General features: G+C 38.6%; 1 protein-coding gene across 5 annotated transcripts in view; it reads left to right on the plus strand.

The window, feature by feature from the left end:
- Positions 1-23600, plus strand: part of SEC24B (SEC24 homolog B, COPII coat complex component) — a 110601-nt gene that overhangs the window by 40917 nt on the left and 46084 nt on the right. For 3 of the 5 annotated variants that reach the window (XR_008374903.1, XM_053564641.1, XM_053564700.1), the window contains exons 4-5: positions 10183-10287; positions 20973-21053. Coding sequence is in view for 4 of the 5 variants with exons in the window: in XM_053564641.1 (XP_053420616.1) it covers positions 10183-10287; positions 20973-21053 (186 nt within the window). In the remaining variant the exon portion in view is untranslated. The remainder of the gene's footprint in view (positions 1-10182; positions 10288-20972; positions 21054-23600) is intronic. The other 2 variants (XM_053564869.1, XM_053564783.1) reach the window with 1 other exon arrangement.

Here is a 23600-nt window from a genome sequence, read left to right on the forward strand (position 1 = left end):
ATAGTATACTGTGGACCTAATATGACTACTAAAATATTAATATGTAAAAGGCATTAGCCTGTTTTCTTTCTAGTTGCAAAGACACCCTTACTTAGTTGCTCTTCTAACTACCCACCTTTTTTTTTTGCTTGTTTAGAGGCGAGATTTCAAATTTTTTGAGTATCTTTCAAAAAAAAAAAAAATCTACGAACTTTTTTTTTTTTTGAGACAAAGCCTCAAGCTGTCACCCTGGGTAGATGCTATGGCATCACAGCTCACAGCAACTTCCAACTCCTGGGCTCAAGCGATTCTCCTGCCTCCACCTCCCAAGTAGCTGGGATTACAGGTGCCTGTCACAATGCCCAGCTATTTTTTGGTTGCAGTCATCATTGTTGTTTGGTGGGCCCAGGTTGGATTCGAACCCACCAGCTCAGGTTGTGTGTGGCTGGCGCCTTAGCCGCTTGAGACACAGGTGCCAAGCCTGAACCTTTTTTAAATTGACATGTAATTTTTTTGAAAGCATCTCCCTCTGTCACTCTGGGTAGGTGCCCTGGCTCACAATCTCTTCGGCTCAAGCAGTCCTCCTGCCTGAGTCTCTCTAGTAGCTGGGGGCTACAGGTGCCAGTTGTAATGTCCGGCTAGTTTTTCTATTTTTAGTAGAGATGGGATCTTGCTCTTGTTCAGGCTGGTCTTGAACTTCTGAGCTCAAGCATTCCACCTGCCTTTACCTCCCAGAGTGCTAGAATCACAGGTGCGGGACTCTGCGTCCGGATTACATCTAAAATTTTTTCATCAAAAATTTAAATAGTTGTAGTATGTAATTTGTAACATATACTCACATATGATGACTTTTTTTTTTCCAGTTTTTTTTTTTTTGGCCGGGGCTGGGTTTGAACCTACCACCTCCAGTATTTGGGCCCGGCACCCTACTCCTTTGAGCCACAGGCGCCACCGCATATGATGACTTTTAAAACAAAGATGTTACATTATTTTTTTAAGGGTAGTTCCTAGAATGATATCTACCATCATCTTTTTACAAAATACCCAAATGCCAAATGAGCCCTTCTTTAATATTTGTTTGTTTCTTTTTTTTTTTTGAGACAGAGCCTCAAGCTGTCACCCTGGGTAGAGTGCTATGGCATCACAGCTCACAGTAACCTCCAACTCCTGAGCTCAGGTGATTCTCCTGCCTCACCTCCCAATTAGCTGGGACTACAGGCACCCGCCACAACGCCTGGCTATTTTTTTTTTTTTTTTTGGTTGCAGCCGTCATTGTTGTTTGGCGAGCCCAGGCTGGATTCGAACCCGCCAGCTCAGGTATATGTGGCTGGCGCCTTAGCCACTTGAGCCACAGGCGCCGAGCCAGTATTTGTTTCATTTTTCCTTTTGAAGCCATAACTCCTCCCCTGAGGAGTTTCTAGCTTAAGAATACATTATATAATGTATTCTTATAAGAATTCTTATAATGTATTCTATACATTATAAATACATTATATAATGTAAATACATTATATAATGTATTCTTAAGCTAGAAACTCTTTCATCCTTCTATGCTTTTCTAACACAAGAATATTGAAGTCTTAAGATGTGTTTTTATTTGTATTTATTTATTTATTTTATTTTTATTTTTTATTGTTGGGGATTCATTGAGGGTACAATAAGCCAGGTTACACTGATTCAATTGTTAGGTAAAGTCCCTCTTGCAATCATGTCTTGCCCCCATAAAGTGTGACACACACCAAGGCCCCACCCCCCTCCCTTATTTTTTGAGGGAGTTTTACTATGTCGCCCTCAGTAGAGTGCCATGGTGTCGCAGCTCACAGCAACCTCAAACTCTTGGGCTTAAGGGATTCTCTTGCCTTAGCCTCCCAGGTAGCTGGGACTACAGGCGCCCACCACTACACTCAGCTATTTTTTTGTTGTAGTTGTCCTTGTTGTTTATCAGGCCCCGGCTGTGTTTGAACCCACCAGTTTTAGTGCATGTGGTCAGCGCCGTAACCACTGGACTACTGGCCCTGAGCCCTGAATATTTTTTTGTTGTAGTTGTCATTGTTGTTTAGTAGGCCTGGGGCGGGTTTGAACCCACCAGCCCTGATGTGTGTGGCTGGCACCCTAACCACTGAATTATGTATGCCGAGCCAAGATGTGTTTTCTTTTCTTTTCTTTTTTTTTTTTTGAGACAGAGCCTCAAGCTATCAACCTGGTATTTGCTGTGGCATCACAGCTCACAGCAACCTCAAACTCCTGGACTTAAGCGATTCTCTTGCCTCAGCCTACCAAGTAGCTGGGACTACAGGTGCCTGCCACACAACCCGGCCATTTTTGGTTGTAGCTGTCATTGTTGTTTGGCAGGCCCGGGCTGGATTTGAACCTGCCAGCTCTGGTGTATGTGGCTGGTGCCTTAGCCCCTTGAGCTACAAGCGCCAAGCCAATGTGTTTTCTTTTTTATGACCATAAGTCTATAAATGTATGCCATTTTTTTCCTTTGGACTAAGCTACCCTTACAATTTATATTGTTAATATAAAGTTGATTAATCCAGTGTAAACATTGTGAATTTTGGGAGTATTTGTACTGGAAGTACGTTTTTTTTTCTTTTTAAGACAGTGTCTCACTTTGTTACCCTTGGTAGAGTGCTATGGTGTCACAGCTCACAGCAACCTCTTAACTCTTGTGCTTAAGCAATTTTCTTGCCTCAGCCTTCCAAGCAGCTGAGACTACAAGTGCCCGCCACAATGGCTGCCTATTTTTAGAGATGTGATCTTGCTCTGGCTCAGGCTGGTCTTGAACCTGTGAGCTTAGGCAGTCCACCTGCCTTGGCCTCCTAGTGTGCTAGGATTACAGGTGTAAGCCCCACTGTGCCTGGCCTGGGAAATATATTTTTATTGGAAATATGTCTTTTATTGAAATGAATGGGCTCTTTCTCCTCCTCACCATAGCTTTGCATATGGTTCATTATTAGAATGTGGGTTTGTATCAATTTCATTTCTATTTTCTATTTGCATACATATGATTGACACAAAACTTTGTTCACATAATGTGGATTAGAATGGTCTTCGAAAAGAGTTCTGTTAAAGCAATATTGTTCTGTTTTGCTTTTTTTTTAATTGGGATAGTCTAACTTTGTCACCCTCAGTAAAGTGCTATGGCGTCATAGCTCATTGCACTCTCAATGTCTTGGGGTGAAGCGATTCTCTTGCCTCAGCCTCCCTAGTAGCTGGGACTATAGGCACCTCCCTGTAGTTTGTTTGTTTAGTAGGTCAGGGCCGGGTTTGAATCTACCAGCCCTGGAGCATGTGGCCAGCGCCCTAACCACTGAGATATGTGTGCCCAGCCTGCTTTCTTTTTAATCTTTTTCAACTCCTGAGTTACATATCAGAAATTATTGTGGTTTCTTAGATTCTTTTTTTCCAGGTTGTAGATAGTTGCTAACATTGTTATTCCTTTCTTTTCTTTTCTTTTCTTTCTTTCTTTTTTTTTTTTAATAAGGAAAAAGCATTTAATGAACTTCCATCCATCTAGCTTCAAGCCACCAGGATACAAGCCCTTCCAAGACCCTTTATCTTCTCTCTAGCTCTTCTGCTGAAGAATTTGGCCTTCACAGTAACTGGTTGCTTTGGGAGTGTTCTCTTTCCCAGAACTTTGTAGCAGCCCAATTGTCCTATACCAGTGATGGGAGCAGACCTAGTCCTATTTTGGGCAGCATTTACCCATGTCTCTTCACTGGCCAGTGTCCACAATTTATCAAGGTTGACAGTTGGGCAATAGCTCAGGTTCCTCTTTAAATGGTAATGCCTCCATACCAACTTTCCTGAAGTAACCTGGGTGACATTTGTTGAAGTTGGTCCTGTGGTGATGCGAGCCACTGGCATTACCTCAGCTTCTGGTAGTAAGTGGTTCCAGGGCTTCCTGACAGGGCTGTGACCATGGCCCTGAAGCTTTCAGGTCTTCCTCAGTCTGGGTGGTATGTCAGCTGAGATGAAAGAGACATTGTTATTATTTTCAGGTAACAGTTTACAGTTTGTAAATCCTTTAATTTTTGTTATCTCGCTTGTTCATCATGTGGAATGATCATACCATATCTCACCTTTTATAAATAAGGAAATTGAAGTTTAGAGAGGTAGAGAGTTCTTTTTTTTATGACCAATGACTTCCTCTAGGGATAGGTACTAAGAATGGCTAAATAATTGTTTTTTAAATTAAATATACACAAAAACATGTCTTTATAATTTAGTGGTAATAGCTAACACTTATTTACCATGTAATATATGTCAGGTACCATTCTAAGCATATAAAACATATTAGCTCATTTAATCCTCACAACAACTGTTTGAAGTAGTACCCGTTTTATAGTTGATGTAAGGTAAAGAACAGTGATTAAATAGTTGCCCAACGACACACCAACAGTAAGCGATGGAACCTGGAATTGAATCTGCAGCCCCTATCTTTATGTGCAATGTCATGTTACTTCTCTGTTAAGTGTTTCCTATTTTTACTACATTTTATACAGGATTCTTTTTTTTTTTTTTTTTTGAGACAGTCTTAGTCTGTCACTCTGGGTAGAGTACCCTTAGCATCATAGCTCACAGCAACCTCAAACTTTTGGGCTCAAGTGATTCTCTTGCCTCAGCTTCCTGAGTAGCTGGGACTATAGGTGCTTGCCACAACACCCGGCTATTTTTAGAGACAAGGTCTCGCTGTGGCTCAGACTGATCTTGAACCTGTAAGCTCAGGCAATCCACTCGCCTCGGCCTCCCAGATGCTAGGATTATAGGTATGAGCCACAGGCCCTTTTAAAAGGACTTTTACAAGACTCTTTTAAAAGTAGTGAGTTCTGAGCAGCGCCTGTGGGTCAAAGGAGCAGGGCGCCGGCCCCATATGCCAGAAGTGGCGGGCTCAAACCCAGCACCGGTCAAAAAGTGAAACAACAACAGAAAAAATTAGTGGGTTCTTTGACAATAGTGTTCGTAAAGGCAAAATAATTAAGTAAATTTGTCATTTTTCCCATCACCCTATTTTTTCATTTGTCTGAACTGAGAGTATGTCACTGAGAATGAATCCCTTTTGAAGCATATTTTATCTTTAAATAAAACATGTCTGTCAAGATAAAAGAAAGTCTGTAAATTTAGGGTACCTTGATTAATCATTTAAACAAGGAGGAAACTTTCCCTTTAGTGTAGCGGTTGTCAACCTGTGGGTCGCGATCCCTAGGAACTGTATTAAAGGGCTGTGGCATTAGGAAAGTTGAGAACCACTGCTTTATAGTGCCTGAGACATTTGTATACATTAGAGCAATATGTCATAGGAAGATTTAGGATGAATTAAAGTTGTGTGTTTTCCTTGCAAAATGAGACAAAGCTATTGTTAAAACAAGCACTTTTTTAGGTAGATAAATTTTAGGAAAGAGTACTTATGCCAATTAATATCTGAAAATTGATTCCCTTAAAACCGTTCTTTTGTGGGAACCCTTGAAAAGTCATGTAGTGTATGTACCTAGATTTCAGCTTAGAAAAGGTAATAGTTGCTCAAAAGTCTTAACTCTTGAGTCTATAAAAGCTAACCTCTACAAGTGATTCGTTCTCTTAAGGTTAGTTTGATTTATCCCAGTATAGCTGTATCTAGGAAACTGTGAGGATATCTTTTATTAAATAACTCAAGGACATGGTGTCCTGGAAAGTTTTGCCCAAAAGTGCTTTAATGATAGGCAGTTTAAACTGAATGTCCTTTTTAAAATATTGGGCCCTGCAAATAACAGCTATTCATCATGTTATGTTCTATAAAGTGTTTCTTTCCTCTTAGTTTATTATATTCATACCTTGAAAGTACTGGTTGAGATAGAATACATTAGGGTATAACATTCCCTCTCTTGGCTCCATGCCCATTGCTCAGTGGCCGGTTTGAACCTGTCCCAGGCCTGCCAAACAACAATGCCAGCTGCAACAAAAAAGTAGCTGGGCGTTGTGGCAGGCACCTGTAGTCCCAGCTACTTGGGAGGCTGAGGCAAGAGAATTACTTAAGCCCAAGAGTTTAAGGTTGCTGTGAGCTGTGACGCCCAGCACTCTACCAAGGGTGACATAGTGAGACTCTGTTTAAAAAACAAAATCCCTCTCCATTTGATGGCAGCTGTGGTGGCAGGTACTTAGGTCCTCTGTGTACATTTCTACAGTGGGTTTTAGTGTGAACTCTTGGAGAGGACGTCATATTCTACCACTTCATATATATGATCTGTGTATCTCATACATAGGTTCTGGTTTTTAATGAGGGTCTGAACAGAGGCACTTTGGGAAGTGCTCATAACCATTCAAATGTCCTAGAATAGATGACTTGGCTGTCACCCCCTTTGTGGCTGTCACTCCCCATTTGTTGTAATCAGTATGTGCTATACCTAACCTGGATCAGGGCACTGAAATATGCTATAATTATTATTCTGGAACTCTTACCATTCTTCTGTGGATTAACCGTATTTTTTGTACAGTTAATATTCCTAAGTATTTAACAGTTTACTTGAACAAACAATGGTAGGCCGAATTCTGAATTACATTAAGAGTTATAGGGTTTAGGTTGAGTGCTTTGAGGTTTCTCCATACTTCCTTCCAGAAAGGTTGTACTAGTTTGCAGTCCCACCAGCAGTGTAAAAGTGATCCCTTCTCTCCACATCCACGCCAGCATCTGCAGTTTTGAGATTTTGTGATGTGGGCCATTCTCACTGGGGTTAGATGATATCTCAGGGTTGTTTTGATTTGCATTTCTCTAATATATAGAGATGATGAACATTTTTTCATGTGTGCAATCCCATTACTGGGCATCTACCCAGAAGGAAAAAAATCCTTTTATCATAAGGACACTTGTACTAGACTGTTTATTGCAGCTCAATTTACCATTGCCAAAATGTGGAAACAGGCTAAATGCCCACCAACCCAGGAATGGATTAACAAGCTGTGGTATATGTATACCATGGAATACTATTCAGCCATTAAAAAAAATGGAGACTTTACATCCTTCGTATTAACCTGGATGGAAGTGGAAGACATTATTCTTAGTAAAGCATCACAAAAATGGAGAAGCATGAATCCTATGTACTCAATCTTGATATGAGGACAATTAATGACAATTAAGGTTATGGGGGGGGAAGCAGAAAGAGGGAGGGAGGGAGGAGGGTGGGGCCTTAGTGTGTGTCACATTTTATGGGGGCAAGACATGATTGCAAGAGGGACTTTACCTAACAATTGCAATCAGTGTAACTGGCTTATTGTACCCTCAATGAATCCCCAACAATAAAAAAAAAAAAAAAAAAAAAGAGTTATAGGGTTTAAAGCTTGACACTTGAATCTCCAGCACTTTTCAAAACAAATTGTATCTTTTCTCAGGAAAGAAAAATTTAGGTATATTGTGTGACAGTCTGTTAATATGGTTCATTGACAACCACAGAAAATAAATAATAATACTCTAGTCTGTCTTTCATAGGTTTGCTCTAATCATGCATTCAGTAGTAGTTCTTTAAATTTTATCATTTGCTTCCAATTCAGCATTGGCTGTTTTTCTAATAATAAGTGAAATTTGTTCTTATTCAGTAAATCTAGAGAAAGAGAAGAAAATACTTATTTTATAATACATAGAAACATGCTCTGTACTTTGGTTCCTTTGATTAGTCAGAGCCAACAACCTGCTTATTCAGTCATGAAAAGAATGTATTCTTGGCTTGGCCCCTGTGGCTCATACAACTGAGCAGACATGTTCAAATCCAGCCTGGGCCCACCAGACAACAGTGATGGCTACAACAAAAAATAGCCAGGTGTTGCAGTGAGCTGTGATGCTACAGCATTCTACCCAGGACGACAGCTTGAGGCTCTATCTCAAAAATAAAAAAGAAATAGCCAGGTGTTGTGGTGGGCACCTGTAGTCCCAGCTACTTCAGAGGTTGAGGCAGGTATATCACTTAAGCTGAGGAGTTTGAGGTTGCTGTGAGCTGTGATGCTTTGGTACTCTACCAAGGGCGACAAAGTGAGACTCTGTCTCAAGAAAAAAAAAAAAGAATGTATTCTTTTCTGATTTTTCTTCTATTCATTGGTCTTATTTAGTTGAGCACAATAAATGGAATTTTTTTTTTAGAGTCTCATCTTAACTGCCCTCAGTAGAGTACTATGGTGTCACAGCTCACAGCAACCTCCAACTCCTGGGCTTAGGCGATTCTCTTGCCACAGCCTCCCGAGTAGCTGGGACTACAGTTGCCCACCACAATGCCCGGCTATTTTTTTGTTGTACTTCGGCCGGGGCTGGGTTTGAACCCACCACCCTCATTATATGGGGCCAGCGCTCTACCCATTGAGCCACAGGCATCGCCCTATGTGTACTTTTTTTTTTTTTTTATTATTGTTGGGGATCCTATGTGTACTTTTTAAAGTGCAATGTTAATTATATATTGAGAAAGTATTTCATTTTGAAACAAGTTCTTCAATTGATGAATTTCTTTGTTATGAAACTGTTAATCCATTTTATCATACCCTTCTTAGTATAGTTAACTCAAGGTCTAATATTAGTTAAATTTTCATTTTAATTAGGCTTTTGTTAGAGGAACATGCCTCCAAATTTGGTTTTTCAAGGTATTAGGTTTTTTGTGTGTGTTTTTTGTTCGTTTGTTTGTTTTTGAGACAAAGTCTCACTTTGTCTTCATAGCTTCATAGCTCACAGCAACCTCAAACTCCTGGGCTTAAGCGATTCTCTTGCCTCAGCTTCCAAGTAACAGGGACTAAGGTATCTGCCACAACGCCCAGCTATTTTTAGAGACGATGTCTCACTCTGGCTCAGGCTGGTCTTGAACCTGTGAGCCCAAGCAGTCCACCTGCTTCAGCTTCCCAAGTGCTAGGATTACAGATGTAAGCTACCTCACTACATCAGATTTGTTTTTTGTATTGCCTCACTTATTTTACAGTGATTTTTACTTTTTCAAGTAAATTGGTGATAACTGCTAAGATGTTCCAGCAAAATTGGCAGATTTTTCTAAGTCGTAGTTGGAAGATTAAAGCTTCACTCATCTACTATTTAACCTTTGCTTCTCTTCTAAACTCAAATTTTACTCTTTAAGAGCTTTTATCATACTATAGAGATGAGTTGCTTATCCCTGCTACTCCAGAAAGCCATCTGAAAAAGACAGTGAAGAAAACATGAGAGCACTAGCTTGTGGTTTGGTGAGGCAGAGCTTTATTGTGCCTCCAGTGTTACTACGTGTGTTCTTGAGCACCCCACTGTTGCTGGATTATTTTTTCTTTCATTCAAAGTAGAGCTATAAGATTTCCTCACAAGAATTATAATTATGTAGTGTTTTCATTTTTAATTAAGGATATTTTTATCCTCGTGCTTAAAAATTGTCTGAATGTTAATGTTTTAAGTTCTGATTGTAGTAGATTAATTAATAGAAATACCCAATCAACTTTTGTTAAGGGAAGGATTGTACAGTTACATGTACTAGTTATTGTGCCTTTTGCACAGAATTTGCTTTCTTTTGGTTTATCTCACACAGAGGACCAGTCTTATTCACCTACTTCAGACTCACATATAGGCAATAGGATGGTCTAACAAGACTGGCTGTTTCAGGAAATTTACTTTTCTGTAATCTTCACACATTTGTAGGGATACAGTTAATAAACTTTTTTTTCCTTTTTTTAGTATCTTGTATGACCAGAGAACTATGCCTGAATACAATTCTTTTCTTTAACTGTCATTTTTTTTCCTTTATGGGTACTGAGTTACCATCAGGGTGGCTTAACAGAAGGAAGGTACCAAGTTTCTGTATGTATTTTGTGTGCTGCACACGTTCAGTTTAGTAGAAATGATCACTGCCTACCAAGAATATACAGTCCCAAAGGAAGTATACCACAAGGGCCCTAAATTCAAAAAAGGTAAATATATATAGAGAGAGCTTAGTTACATTTCCAGAGAATATCGTTGTGGTTTTCTAAATATCAGCATAACGTGTGGTAGTTTTTTCACATTTAAACCAGGTCATGTGAAAGCTGCTTTTACTAAACTGCTTTGCAGAGATTTTCTAACGGTTCTAGTTTTGGTAATAAATTTGCTGTTATTAATATGCATGCTGAGATGTTCTTTGGAATGTCAGAGTTCTTTCTCACTTTTAATGCAATGTCAAAGTTTTATTTCTCGTCTTTCCTGTTGGTTTGACTGTTGTGTTTGTGCTTTCCACTTTACAGGCATGCAGTATGGTGAATATGTTAATAATCAAGCTAGCTCCGCACCAACTCCCTTGTCATCAACTTCCGATGATGAGGAAGAGGAGGATGAGGATGAGGAAGCAGGTCTGCTTTAGCTTTACACCAGTTCTTGATCTTTTCATACTCAAGTTTTCTTTTCTTTCCACAGTCTTACTTAGCCTTTAAAAAACGTGTTTCTCTGAAGATTTAGCATGATGAACTTACTAGGTTTGGGTTATAAGAGGTTGGGTCACTTGAAGTGTTTGTTTTGTTTTTCCTCCTGTGGACATCTTTACCATTTATAAATAATAGAATTAGAATACATCTTTCATGATGGTAGAGTGCTCTCCTCTTTCAGAAATGCATTGCCTCCCATGTCACATGCAAAAGAATGAGTCCTGATGGAAGTTTTTTTTATTGCCCTCAATAGAGTGCCGCGGCGTCACACAGCTCACAGCAACCTCCAACTCCTGGGCTTAGGTGATTCTCTTGCCTCAGTCTCCTGAGTAGCTATGGCCTCCTGCCACAACACCTGGCTATTTTTTGTTGCAGTTTGGCTGGGGTCGGGTTTGAACCCGCCACCCTCGGTATATGGGGTTGGCGCCCTACACAGGCACCACCCTTTTTTTTTTTTTTTAGACAGAGCCTCAAGCTGTTGCCCTGGGTAGGGTGTCCTGGCATCACAGCTCACAGCAACTTCTAACTCCTGGGCTTAAGTGATTCCCTTGCCTCAGCCTCCCAAGTAGCTGGGACTATAGGTGCCCGCCACAATGCCTGGCTATTTTTTGGTTGTAGTTGTCATTGTCTGGCAGGCCCAGGCTGGATTCGAACCCACCAGCCATGGTGTATGTGGCTGGCACCTTAGCTGCTTGAGCTACAGGTACTGATTGCTCTAGCACTCTTTTAGGAATAATGTTCTATTTTCTGCTTTACACGCTACTTTGGTCTAATCAAAATGAGGTGTGTGGATTTTATAATGGTGATAGAGAAATAGGATACCCATGGTGACAAAGTGAGACTCTGTCTCCAAAAAAAAAAAAGACATTAAACAGGTTCTAACAGATAACAATGTACACAACTTCTTCAACTAGCAAGGTATAAACTACTACTTTATGAAGCAGAAAAGCAAAAAAATAACCACAGATTTCTGGGCCTTCTAAAAACATAACAAGAAGGGCCAAAAAGACTTCATGAAAACACTGTCCAGTTGCAGTTGTTGCAGTTTGGCTGGGGTCGGGTTTGAACCTGCCACCCTCGTCACAAGCTGTTGCCCTGGGTAGGGTGCCCTAGCATAACAGCTCACAGCAACTTCTAACTCCTGGGCTTAAGTGATTCTCTTGCTTGAGACAGTTTATGGCCCTCCGTAGAGTGCTGTGGCATCACAGCTCACATCAACCTCAAATTCCTTGGCTTAAGTGATTCTGTTGCTTCAGCCTCCCACATAGCTGGGACTATAGGCTCCTGCCACAACGTCTGGCTATTTTTTAGAGGTGATGTCTTGCTCTGGCTCAGGCTGGTCTTGAACCTGTGATCTTAGGCAATCCACTTGCTTTGGCCTCCGAAGTGCTGGGATTGCAGGCGTGAGCCACTACACCCTGCCCCTGTGTAATGTCTTTTTATGCCTTTGTTAAGTGAGCCCTACTGAAAATTAAGCAGTTAAGTTTCTCCATTAATTGTAACACAGGTTGAATATCCATTATCTGAAATTCTTTGAACTAGAAGTATTTCATATTTCTGATTAGGAGGAATGTTCAACCTGTAGTTTAAGGCTTACCCAGTAAGTGATCTTTTAGGTTACTATAATTTTTTTAAACAAAAATTTCTATTTTCTGGCTCGGCACCTGTAGCACAGTGGTTATGGAACCAGCCACATACACCCAGGCTGGCAGGTTTGAACCCAGCCTGGGCCAGCTAAGCAACAATGACAACTGCAACAGAAAAATAGATGGACATTGTGGCGGGTGCCTGCAGTCCCAGCTAGTTGGGAGGCTGAGGCAAGAGAATCACTTAAGCCCAAGAGTTTTGAGGTTGCTGTGAGCTGTGACGCCATGGCACTCTACTGAGGGTCACATAGTATGAGACTCTGTCTCAAAAAAAAAAAAAAAAACAATAGCTCTATTTTCTGTATATATTTAAATCATTTTATATGATTTGAGGGAGATAAAATTAGGGATAGTAGGTAGGAAGTAATTTTCCTAACTTTAAATGTTTAAATACCTGTCTATCTTTCTGATTTTTTAAATTTATTTTATTTTATTTTTTGGAGACTGAGTTTTCACTATGTCGCCCTCAGTAGAGTTCTGTTGAGTCACTGTTCACAGCAACCTCAAACTCTTGGGCTTAAGTGATTCACTTGCCTCAGCCTCCCAAGTAGCTGGGACTATAGGTGCTCGCCACAATGCCCGACTATTTTTTTTGTTGCAGTTGTCGTTGTTGATTTTAGCTGGCCGAGGCTGGGTTCGAACCCACCAGCCTCGGTGTATGTGGCCGATCCCCTACCAACTGACCTATGGGGGCTGCCAATCTTTCTGAAATTTTTAATAATTTTTTATTTTATCAAACTATAGAAAAGTTGTAAGAAGACTAAAAGAAATTTTCATGTACATTTTACCCAGATAGACCATTTTTGCCCCACTTGCTTTATAACTCCCTGTCTAAATATTTTTTTCCTATACCATTTGAAAGTAAGTCAGAAAAAATAAAAAAGGAAGGAAGTCAGAGACATCATGAAGTTTACTCCTAATATTTCAGTATATATTTCCCAGTTACAAAGACAATGTTTTCTTAACCACAATACAATTATCAGGAAATTGAACACTGATGCATTACCTGATATGTAGTCCAAAGTCAGATCTCAACAGTTGTCACAATTAGATCTCTTATAGATGTTTTCATGATCCAGGATCCAATTAAGGATCACACATTAAATTTGGTTTTCATGTCAGTCTATAACAGTTTGTTATATTAGCCTTTCTTTCTCTTTTTTGTCCTTGATATTTTCAAAGAGGGCAGATCAGTTTTTTTATAAATGTTCTTCAGTTTGGGTTTTCTACATTATTAAGTTCAGATGATGCATTTTTGGCAGAATTCCAAACTAAACTAACATTGTGCTCTCAGTTCACCCTATTTGAGGCACACAATGTCAATTTGATCTAGTATTGCCGAGGTTAACTTCAATTATTTGATTAAGGTAGTATCTGCCAGGTTTCTCAACTATAAAGTTACTATTATTTTCTCTTGATATTAAGTAATTATGGGGAAATTTTTTGAGACTGTTCTTTCTTAAAATATCACCCATTAGTTTTGGTTTACTTTGATGACTTTCTAACTCAGACATTCCTTCTATTGATAAGTTTGGGTTTTACTGTAAAGAAGAGCTTTCCTTCTTAATTTTTGATTTCTTTAAGTTCATATTGACTCATGTATTTTTATTTTATTCAGTGGGTTATAATCCATTACTATCATTAGTTATTTGGGTAGCAGCTTGATGTAGATTTGGCCAGTGGCAAACTAGCTGTGATGTCTTTTGAAAATGTTCCCGTTTCTAGTAATTGAGCACTTATTTTAAGTACTTTAAGGCCACAGTAAGACATTCCTAGCTCATCTTGTACTTGCCCTGCTGCAGCCCTGGAGTGAACCATTTTTCAGAGGAATTTGGGTTCTTTTAGTGGAGGAACGTATTTTAGAACCAAGATCTGATTGCAGTGTGTGCTTATTGTTACTGATGGGTGATTGTTCATAGGCCTTGAAGCATTTTTTTTTTTTTCAGTATATAGATTACACATGTCTTCAATGTATCTTTTTTGAGACAGAGTCTCACTTTGTCACACTTGGGAGAGTGCTCTGGCCTCACAGCTCACAGCAACCTCAAACTCCTGGCCTTAAGCGATTCTCTTGCCTTAGCCTCCCAAGTAGCTGGGACTACAGGCACCCACCACAATGCCTGGCTACTTTTTTTTTTTTTTTTTTTTTAATTACAGTTGTCATTGTTGTTTGGCAGGCCCAGGCTGGGTTTGAACCCACCTGCCTAGGTGTATATGAGTGGCGCCCTAACTACTGAGCTGTGCGTGTCGATCCATTTTCTTATGATTCTTATTTTGCAGATTTCAAAAATGTATCATTTTATATTATGTTGTCAGCCTCAATTACTTCCATTTTTGTTCTACTCACAGTAAGGTATTGTGAGCAGAACATGAAAATTTCTTTTGGTTAGATACAAAAATAATTGGAAGATCAAAAAGATTTAGCATTTCTTACTTTCTTCCTATCACCTTATTTTAACTACTTTTTTTCTTGAATATTAGCCAGACATGGAATCTCACACCTGTAATCCTAGCACTCCGAGGCCAAGGGAGAAGGATGGCTTGAGGTCGGGACTTTGAGACTAGCCCAAGCAAGACCAAGACCCCATCTCTACTAAAAATAGAAAAAAATTACCCTGGTATGGTGGTGCTTGTTTAAAGTCCCAGCTTCTAAAGACGCAAAGGTAGGAGGATTACTTGAGCCCAGAAAGTGTAGGTTGTAGTGAGCTAGATTGTGCCACTGCATTCTAACCTAGATGACAGAGAAAGACTTTGTTAAAAACAAAAATTCTGAGTTCTTAAGGAATTTAGATTTTTAATAATACCTAACATTTCTGAGTGCCTACTGTATGGTAGTCCACGTACAAAAGAGCTGGTATGTTTCTCTGGGTTTTTGTTTCAATTTTTCTAGATTCAAACCCTGACTTTGTCACTTACTAGCTTTATTACCTTAGACAAGTTTCTTATTTTATTATTTTAATTTTTTTTTTAGAGGCAGAATCTCATTGTGTTATGTAGGCTGGACTCAAACTCCTGGGCTCAAGTGATCCTCAGCCTCCTGAGTACCTGAGACTGTAGACATGGGCTACCATGTCCACATTAAATTTTTTAAACTCATTGAGTCTCAGTTTACTCATCTGTAAGATGGAAATAATAGTATTGATACTTACACATAGTTGTTTTGAGGATTGAAGACATTCTTTATAAAGCTCTTAGAACAGTATTTGGTAAAGGATAAGAACTCAGAAAGATTAGCTGTTGTTACTACTAACCTTGAGATTATGTTCTTAGTGTATTCTCAGCAATCCTGCAAGGCAGAAATAGTCAACACTATTTTACAGATGAGTTGAGGCCTGACCATGTTAAATAACATTTGCTTGTGAACGCACAACTGCCAAGTAGCAGACTTCACACTGAGGTCTGTCTGCAGACAGGTATGAAAAGGACATTTCTGTCTCCAGTAAGAGACCAACCACACAAGTGGGGGCAAGGTAAAGGGTACATGATGGTAGTCAGTGTGGTTTACTTACATGTCATGCAGCAACATAGTAAGACTCTATAATAGAGGGATGGGAGGGAAAGAAAACCTGGCTTTAAAAGGGATTTTAGTTTTATTTTTTTGAACCCTGCTCAGTTATAAGTTTTTTTTTTTGTTTTTTTTTTTTAATGTAAAGTGGTTTTAAAAAAAAAGTGGCTCAAATTGTTGTGGGGATTATATATAAGTTTCAAAGTAGAGATTTAGAGTGCTTCACTTTTTAAATATTTCAGTGATATTTATTCCCTTTATTCATGAGATTTTTGCCTGTTTGGTTTATGTGGGATTGTTCTCTAATTTCAAAAAAATTCATTGAGCAGTGGTGAAAAATCAACTAGTAGATTTGGAAATCAGAAGTTATTAGGTTAACAGTGTTAAGTGTTGAAGAAAATTTGGCTGACATCTGAGGGGAAAATTGGATTTATCAAGAGTTTCTTTTTTTGGTCCCACCCCCCACCCCCCAGCCCCTGGATTTGTAGCATTATTAGGGAAGGGAGAGGGGAGAGAGAAAGTGAAGAACATTCCTGAGTCTCTTGTTGGTATCTGTCTAGTGTGCTTAAATCATAATACTAGCTTTGTGGAGGAGGTATTATAAAACATATTATTAATGAGGAGCTTATTCTCTCATCTGGTAGGTGGTGGACAGGACATAGAATTTAACTTATACTTTCTCCATGGTGTTTTTTATTTGGTTAGTTTTTTGATTTTTTTTTTTTAAGACTATCACTTGGGCTAGGGTATAGTGGCATCATCACAGCTTGCTGTAACCACCAATTCCTGGGCTTAAGCGATTCTTTCTCAGCGTCCCGACTAGCTGGAACTGTAGGCATGTTCCACTTTACCAGGCTAATTTTTCTATTTTTTATACAGATGTGGTCTTACTGTGGGTGGTCTCAAATTCCTGGCCCTAAGCTGTCCTTCTGTCTTGGCCTCCCAGAGTGCTAGGATTACAGGCATGAGCCACCACGCCCAGCCTTTTTCCTTGTTTAGTGCAAATTATGAGGAAATAAAATCTCAAATAATCTAGTTAACTTCAAGTTGAGCAATACTAGTAAATACATAGGCTTTGTTGACTTGTGTTGCTTGTCTTTCATAGAGAGAGCAGCTTAAGCCTTTTAAAAAACGCTTAAATGCTTCAGGATATTTTCCCTCAACTTCAAGGATTCTGAGCTTTTCTTTTGATCTGTTTTCTTCCTTGCTTCCTCAGATTTAAGCTTCCCCTCTTCTTTCAAGCTATGACATAGAGCCAGTAAAAGAGTGGAGGGAAATCCTTTCTAACTGCAGCACTACATTTATACTGGACCCCCATTTGATCTCAGAATATTTATTATCACTAATTGTGGTATGAAGAGACTGAGGCAAACTAGAGCTATCTAAGGTTTAAGAGTGGGACAAATGCCAAAGCTATTCATTCATCTGAAACCAGCTTGTATTCTGAAAGCAGTATTCTGCATGGTATCATGGTTCCAAAGATCATTACAGTAGCATAGGTCTGGCCTCCAAATGATGGGAAGCAGATGTCATCTATGATTACCAAACAACTTGAAAGGTATGGTAATTTCAAGAGTGAGGAAATGCCCCTATATTTAGGAGGGGAAATTATTTCCCATGGGCATATAGGAAAAGTTTCACAAAGGATTTGAAATTTGAAGGGTAAGTAGAAGGAATTTGCCATGCAGAGAAGGTGTATCTAGGCTAATAGACCAACGTGCGCAGTGGATAAACACAAGAAAATTTGGTGTATTGGGTGAAGAGTGAGCAGTTTGGTGTGACCACATCTCTAAGGTGAAAACGGGAGGATGGTACAGGGACAGGTAAGAGGTACAGGTGAAAAGGACAAATTGTGAAATTCCTTTTATGATGCCATGAAGGCATTTAGACCTAAGCTGGGGAAGGGAAGGTTTTTCTTAGATGACAGAGAATGCCATGGTATTTTTAAAACAGTTTTTATTGAGATATAATTCACATACCATAAAGGTCATCCATTTAAATTGTGCTATTTTGTGGGTTTTAGCATATTGACAAGGTTTAACAACCATAACTACTATATAATTTCAGAACATTTTCATCCAAAATAGAAACTCTGTACCATTCATTTACCAGTCACTTCCTGTCTTACCCTCCCATGCAACATAAACGTGCCGACCCCAGACAGCCACTAACCTACTTCTGTCTCCAGGGATTTGTCTGTTTTGAACATTTCACATGAATAGATCTTATAATATGTGTGTTTCTGTGACTGACTTCTTGCTCTTAGCATAATATTTTCAAGGTTCATCTGTGCTGTGGTGTATATCAGTGCTTCATTCCTTTTTATTGAAAAATACTTCTATTCCCGTTATGTGGATGAATTTTACTTAATCATTCATGATCTGATGGACATTTGTGTGTTTTTTTAAGCTACTATGAATAGTGCTATGAATGTTTGTTGACAGATTTTTGTGTGGGGTTATGTTTTTGTTTTATTGTGAGTGGAATTAGTGGGCCAAAACGCCATGTTTAACCTTTTGAGAAACTGCCAAATTATTTTCCAAAGTGACTATACCATTTTATAACCCCATGAGGATTCTAGTTTCTCAGTATCCTCACCAAAACTTGCTATTCTCAGTCTTTCTGGTTATAACCATCTTAGTAGATTTAAAGTGGTATCCTTTTGTTTTAATTTTTATTTTCTCAGTGGCTAGTGATGTTGGAGCATATTTTTATTTGCTTATAAGCCCTATGTTTATCTTTTTTAGATAAATATATTTGAATCATTTGTCCAATTTTAATTTGGCTGTTTTTTTATTGTTGGTTTCTAAGAGTTTATTGTGTATTCTAGATACAAGTCCCTTACCTTATCAGATATATGATTTGGAAATATTTACTCCCATTCTGTGGGTTGTCTCTTTACTTTCTTGATAGTATGGTACCTTTAGACCACAAAAGGGTTTAATTTGATGAAGTCCAGTTTATTTTTTGTCTTTCTGCTGCTTCCTCATGCATTTGATTTTATATCTATGAATCTGTGGTCTAACCTATAATCATGAAGATTAACTCCTACATTATGAGGGTTTTATAGTTTTAGAACTTATATTTAAGCCTTTGATCCATTTTGAGTTAATTGTAGTGGAAAGTGTAAGGAAGGGTTCCTTCTGTATGTGGATCTATCTGGTTTATCCAACACCATTTGTTGAAAAGAATATTCATTCCCTGTTGAAATGTCTTGGTAAAGTGTTTAGTTTTATTGAGGTAAAATAAAATGATAAAAACCATTTGATATTCCGTGGCATTTAGTACATTTACACTGTTGTGCAGCTACCACCTCTATCTGGTTGAGTATAACTTTATGAAGTACTAAACTAGATTGAGTTAAATAGAACTAAACATTTTATTAATATCATCTAAAAGCATCACCTATGCTTGGCTCGGTGCCTATAGCTCAGTAGCTAGGGCGCCAGCCACATGCACTGGAGCTGGCGGGTTCGAACCTAGCCCAGGCCTGCCAAACAATGATGACAACTACAACCAAAAAATAAAAATAGCCAGGCGTTATGGTGGCTGGCTGTAGTCCCAGCTACTCGGGAGGCTAAGGCAAGAGAATCACTTGAGCCCAAGAGTTGGAGGTTGCTGTGAGCTGTGATGCCACAGTACTCTACCAAGGGCGACAAAATGAGACTCTGCCTCAAAAACAAAAACAAAAAACCCAAAAAACTCTATACTCATTAAGCAGTAGCTCCCCATTTTCCTTTCCTCTCCCCTTAGCCTCTGGTAACCACCAGACTACTTTCTGTCTGTCTGAAATCACCTATTCTGGATATTTCATATAAACAGAATTACATAATATGACTTCTTTCACTTAACAAGTTTTCAGGGTTAATTCACATTGTAGCAAGTATCAGTACCTCATTCCTTTTTCTGGCTGTATACTCCATTGTCTAGATAGACTATTGTTTATCCATTTTTCTGTTGATGAATAATTGGATTTTGGTATACTGTTTTGTAATGCTATGACTGCAAGACTTTTGACCTTATGTATCAGCATTCTGCTTTAGTTAAAATTTCACAAATATGAGAACAGAAAGAAAAAGCCATTACTTCCCTCCCATTCTTTATTGAGATGCATGGTATATTTGTGCATTTTTTTTTTTATTTATCATGAAGAAGGTACTTAGTAAATATTAGTGTCTTCCACCTATTATATATGTGATAGGTGGCTTCATATTTGCTATCTAGATCAAGCCTCACAAGAACACTGAAAAGCCCACATAGAACATTTTAAATTTTTTTCTCATTTTTTGGAAGAAAATATTGATGATTGTTACTTATCTAAAGTTATATAGCAAGTAAATGACAGAGTCTAATGTAACTGCAATCTTTTGCCTTAGCATCGTGTTTTTTTACTGATAATAAAATGTTCCTACACAGATAACATAAACTGTTATGCCTTGAGTCAGCATACCTAATTCTCATGGGTATCCAAATTACACGTATTCCATGAAGAATAATATCTATTCTTTTTATATCACAGTTGAAAAATAACCTAAAATGTAGATGTAGGTTAAACACAGTTATAATATTGGTGCTAAGAGCCAGGGATAACCTCTACACTATAGAGTTTTGTCGTGCTGTGAACAGACCAAGATCTCTAACATGAAAGAGACCGTGTGTGTTTTTGGTTTTATTCATTAGTATATTGCCTAGTGTATCTATCTAGGGTAATTATAGGTTCTCAATAAAATACTAACATTTGTGAATGAACAAAGGAAATATATTGTATGTTCTATTATTGGTGTGACCAGAATTCATAAATTGCCACTGAACTTTCCTTTTAATCTTACAAGTTTTGAATGAATATACATAATAAAAGTTCTTATAGTCTAAGACTTATTAGAGTGCCTTTCATTTATAATATTACCTTATGGAAGATATTATTTAATCTCTATTCTCTCGATGAATAAACTGAGGCACAGAAAAGGTTAGTAATATGGTAGGTAGAAACCAAAGCTATAGACTTCCTCTTTTATGAATATTTCATACAGATGTGCTATTATAAAAGTCATTAAATTTAATTATCTTAAAATACTCTAATACTGATAAAATATATTTAATAGTATCAGATTTAGTAGATGTAATTCTTAAGGTGTGACTTTATTAATATTTTTATCAACTAAAATTTGCATTTAAGTATTTGACTACTTTTAATATTTGATGTCTGTTTCTCTCTAAGATACCTAAAATAGTTTAGCTTAATTTAACCCCACCCATCAGCTTCATATTTTCCCCACTCTCATTCCCTGTTCTCATTAACAGAAGTTCATAGATGATTTTTAAAATATCTTTAAACATTAAACATTTTACTTTTTTACTAGAGTCAAAATTTTGCTACTTCAGCAAAAACATCTTTATCAGAATTACTAAAAGCTAAGACACACTGTCATTTAAACTCAGTAGATATTTGGTTTTCTTTTTAGGTGTCGACAGTTCTTCTACCACAAGCAGTGCTTCTCCAATGCCCAATAGTTACGATGCACTAGAAGGAGGCAGCTACCCAGGTAATTGTTTTGTGCTTGCTTGATATTTGTTTTAAAACTATTGACCATCGATGTGAACATACATTACACGTAATTAGCAGGCTATGTTTTTCTCAGCCTTTATTTAATAGTATTAACTGTCATGTAACAACTAGCAGTGTTGTTTCTGGGAGGTATAAGGACATCTTTTAAATTTTTATTGTCATGCTCTTTATCTTTGTCCTTTTTCTATAAGGCTTTTTTTTTTTTTTTTTAAAGAGACAGGCTTTCACCATGCTGCCCAGATTGGTTTGAGCTCCTAGACTTTAGTGTCTTCCCACCACAGGCTCCTGAGTAGTTGGGACCATAGGTGCATGCCACCATGCCTGGCTTAGAAGACTTAAATTTTCCTCTTCATTCCTCATTTTTCTTATTTTTAAAAAACTAACTTTTTTTTTTTGAGACAGAGTCTCAAGTTGTCACCCTGGGTAGAAGTGCCGTAGCGTCATAGCTAACAGCAACCTCTAACTTGGGCTCAAGTGATCCTCTTGCCTCAGTTTTTCTGTTTTTTGTTTTTTGTTTGTTTGTTTTTTGTAGAGACAGAGTCTCACTTTATCACCCTCGGTAGAGTGCCATAGTGTCACACAGTTCATAGCAACCTCCACCTCCTGGGCTTAGGCGATTCTCTTGCCTCAGCCTCCCGAGTAGCTGGGACTACAGGCGCCCCCCACAACGCCTAGGTATTTTTTGTTGCAGTTTGGCCGGGGCTGGGTTTGAATCCGCCACCCTCAGTATATGGGGCTGGTGTCCTACAGGTGCTGCCCCAGTTTTTCTATTTTTAGTAGAAACGGGGGTCTCGCTCTCACTCAGGCTAGTCTCAAACTCGTGAGCTTAAGCAGTCCACCTGCCTCAGCCTCCCAGAGTGCTGGGATTACAGGCATGAGCCACCGTGCTCGGCAAAAAACTAACTTCTTAAATAAATTTCATATGTCTGCTTTCATGCTTAGGTTTTTGCCTCTGAATATAAATGGTCCTTAACTCTTTGTTTGCCCTATTGCTCTTAGCTGCCTTTAGGTAGATAGATTCATCAACTTGGGGGTAGACTTGGGGACAGATTTGGGGATATCACTTTTAACCAGATCCGGAAGTAACTTTTGTCATTACAGTAAACTACCAGAATGATGGACAGTTTTAAAAGAAAAAAAGAGTTAACTTTTTTAATTAATAGCTACTTTATTTTAACATCTTATACTTGATTTTTCTTATTTTCCCAGTTCCTTTCTCTGATAACCTCACAACCATACCTGACCTCCTCTCCCTTTTTCTAGTTGTTCCAAACTTTAGGACTAACAGAAGTATTTGCCCTTCTCTCTTTTTTTTTGAGATGGAATCTCAAGCTGTCACCCTGGGTAGAGTGCGATGGCATCACAGCTCACAGCAGCCTCCAACTCTTGGGCTTAAGGGATTCTCTTGCTTTGGTTTCCCAAGTGGCTGGGACTGCAGGCGCCGGCCACAACGCCCGGCTATTTTTTGGTTGTAGTTGTCATTGTTGTTTGGCAGAACTTAGCAGCTCCAATGTATGTGGCTGGTGCCCTAGCTGCTTGAGCTACAGGTGCTGAGCCTGCCCTTCTCTTTATTTCTTATCTCTTTGATAATAATCCAGGAATCAGTAGAAAATAATCTTTTCAGCTTAGTATAGAATTTCTTTTTTATATTTTAAGAATACTTGAATAAGCTACTCAGTCTTTTATGGTTAAGGATTTTTTTCTCCCTAGTAATTTTTGTGTGTATGTATGTGTGTAAGAACTTGTAAAACATTCCAAAAGCAATCTATTATCAAACTATTCTACTGGCTACTTGAGAGGCTGAGGCAGGAGACTTGTTTGAGCCCAAGTGTTCAAGGTTGCAGAGTCCTATGGTCAAACCACTACATTTTAGGCTGGGCAACAGAGTGAGACTATTATCTCTTAGAAACAAATAAAAAAAATTTTAGAAGAGTTACTTCATTCACTAAAGCAATGTTTTTCAACCTTTTTTTAAATCTCTCGTGGTACACTTGAGCCTATAGTTAAACTTCCATGGCATACTCAAATTATATTGATGTAAAACAAAGAATAGACTTACTATTCTTTGAACTTCTTTTGAAAAAAAATTTAATTAATGATCTTTAAAAATTTTCATGGCACACTGGTTGAAAAATCACTTCACTAAAGAATGAACACTACAACTATATAATACCTTATGAACTCTAAATTAACCTGAAGTGAAAAGTCCATTGTGGTATATAATTAAAAGATCATGGCCCCGGATTGTTGCTTATGGCTCAAGTGGCTAAGGCGCCAGCCACATACACCTTAGCAGGTGGGTTTGAATCCAGCCAGGGCCTGCCAAACAACAATGCTGGCTGCAACCAAAAAATAGCTGGGCATTGTGGCAGGCGCCTGTAATCCCAGCTACTTGGGAGGCAAAGGCAGGACAATCGCTTGAGCCCAGGAGTTGGAGGTTGCTATGAGCTCTGATGCCATGGCACTCTACCCAGGGCGACAGCTTGAGGCTCTGTCTCAAAAAAAAAGATCGTGGCCCTTTAAG

This window comes from Nycticebus coucang, chromosome 1, assembly GCF_027406575.1.
Source record: "Nycticebus coucang isolate mNycCou1 chromosome 1, mNycCou1.pri, whole genome shotgun sequence".
Taxonomy (NCBI): Eukaryota; Metazoa; Chordata; class Mammalia; order Primates; family Lorisidae; genus Nycticebus; species Nycticebus coucang.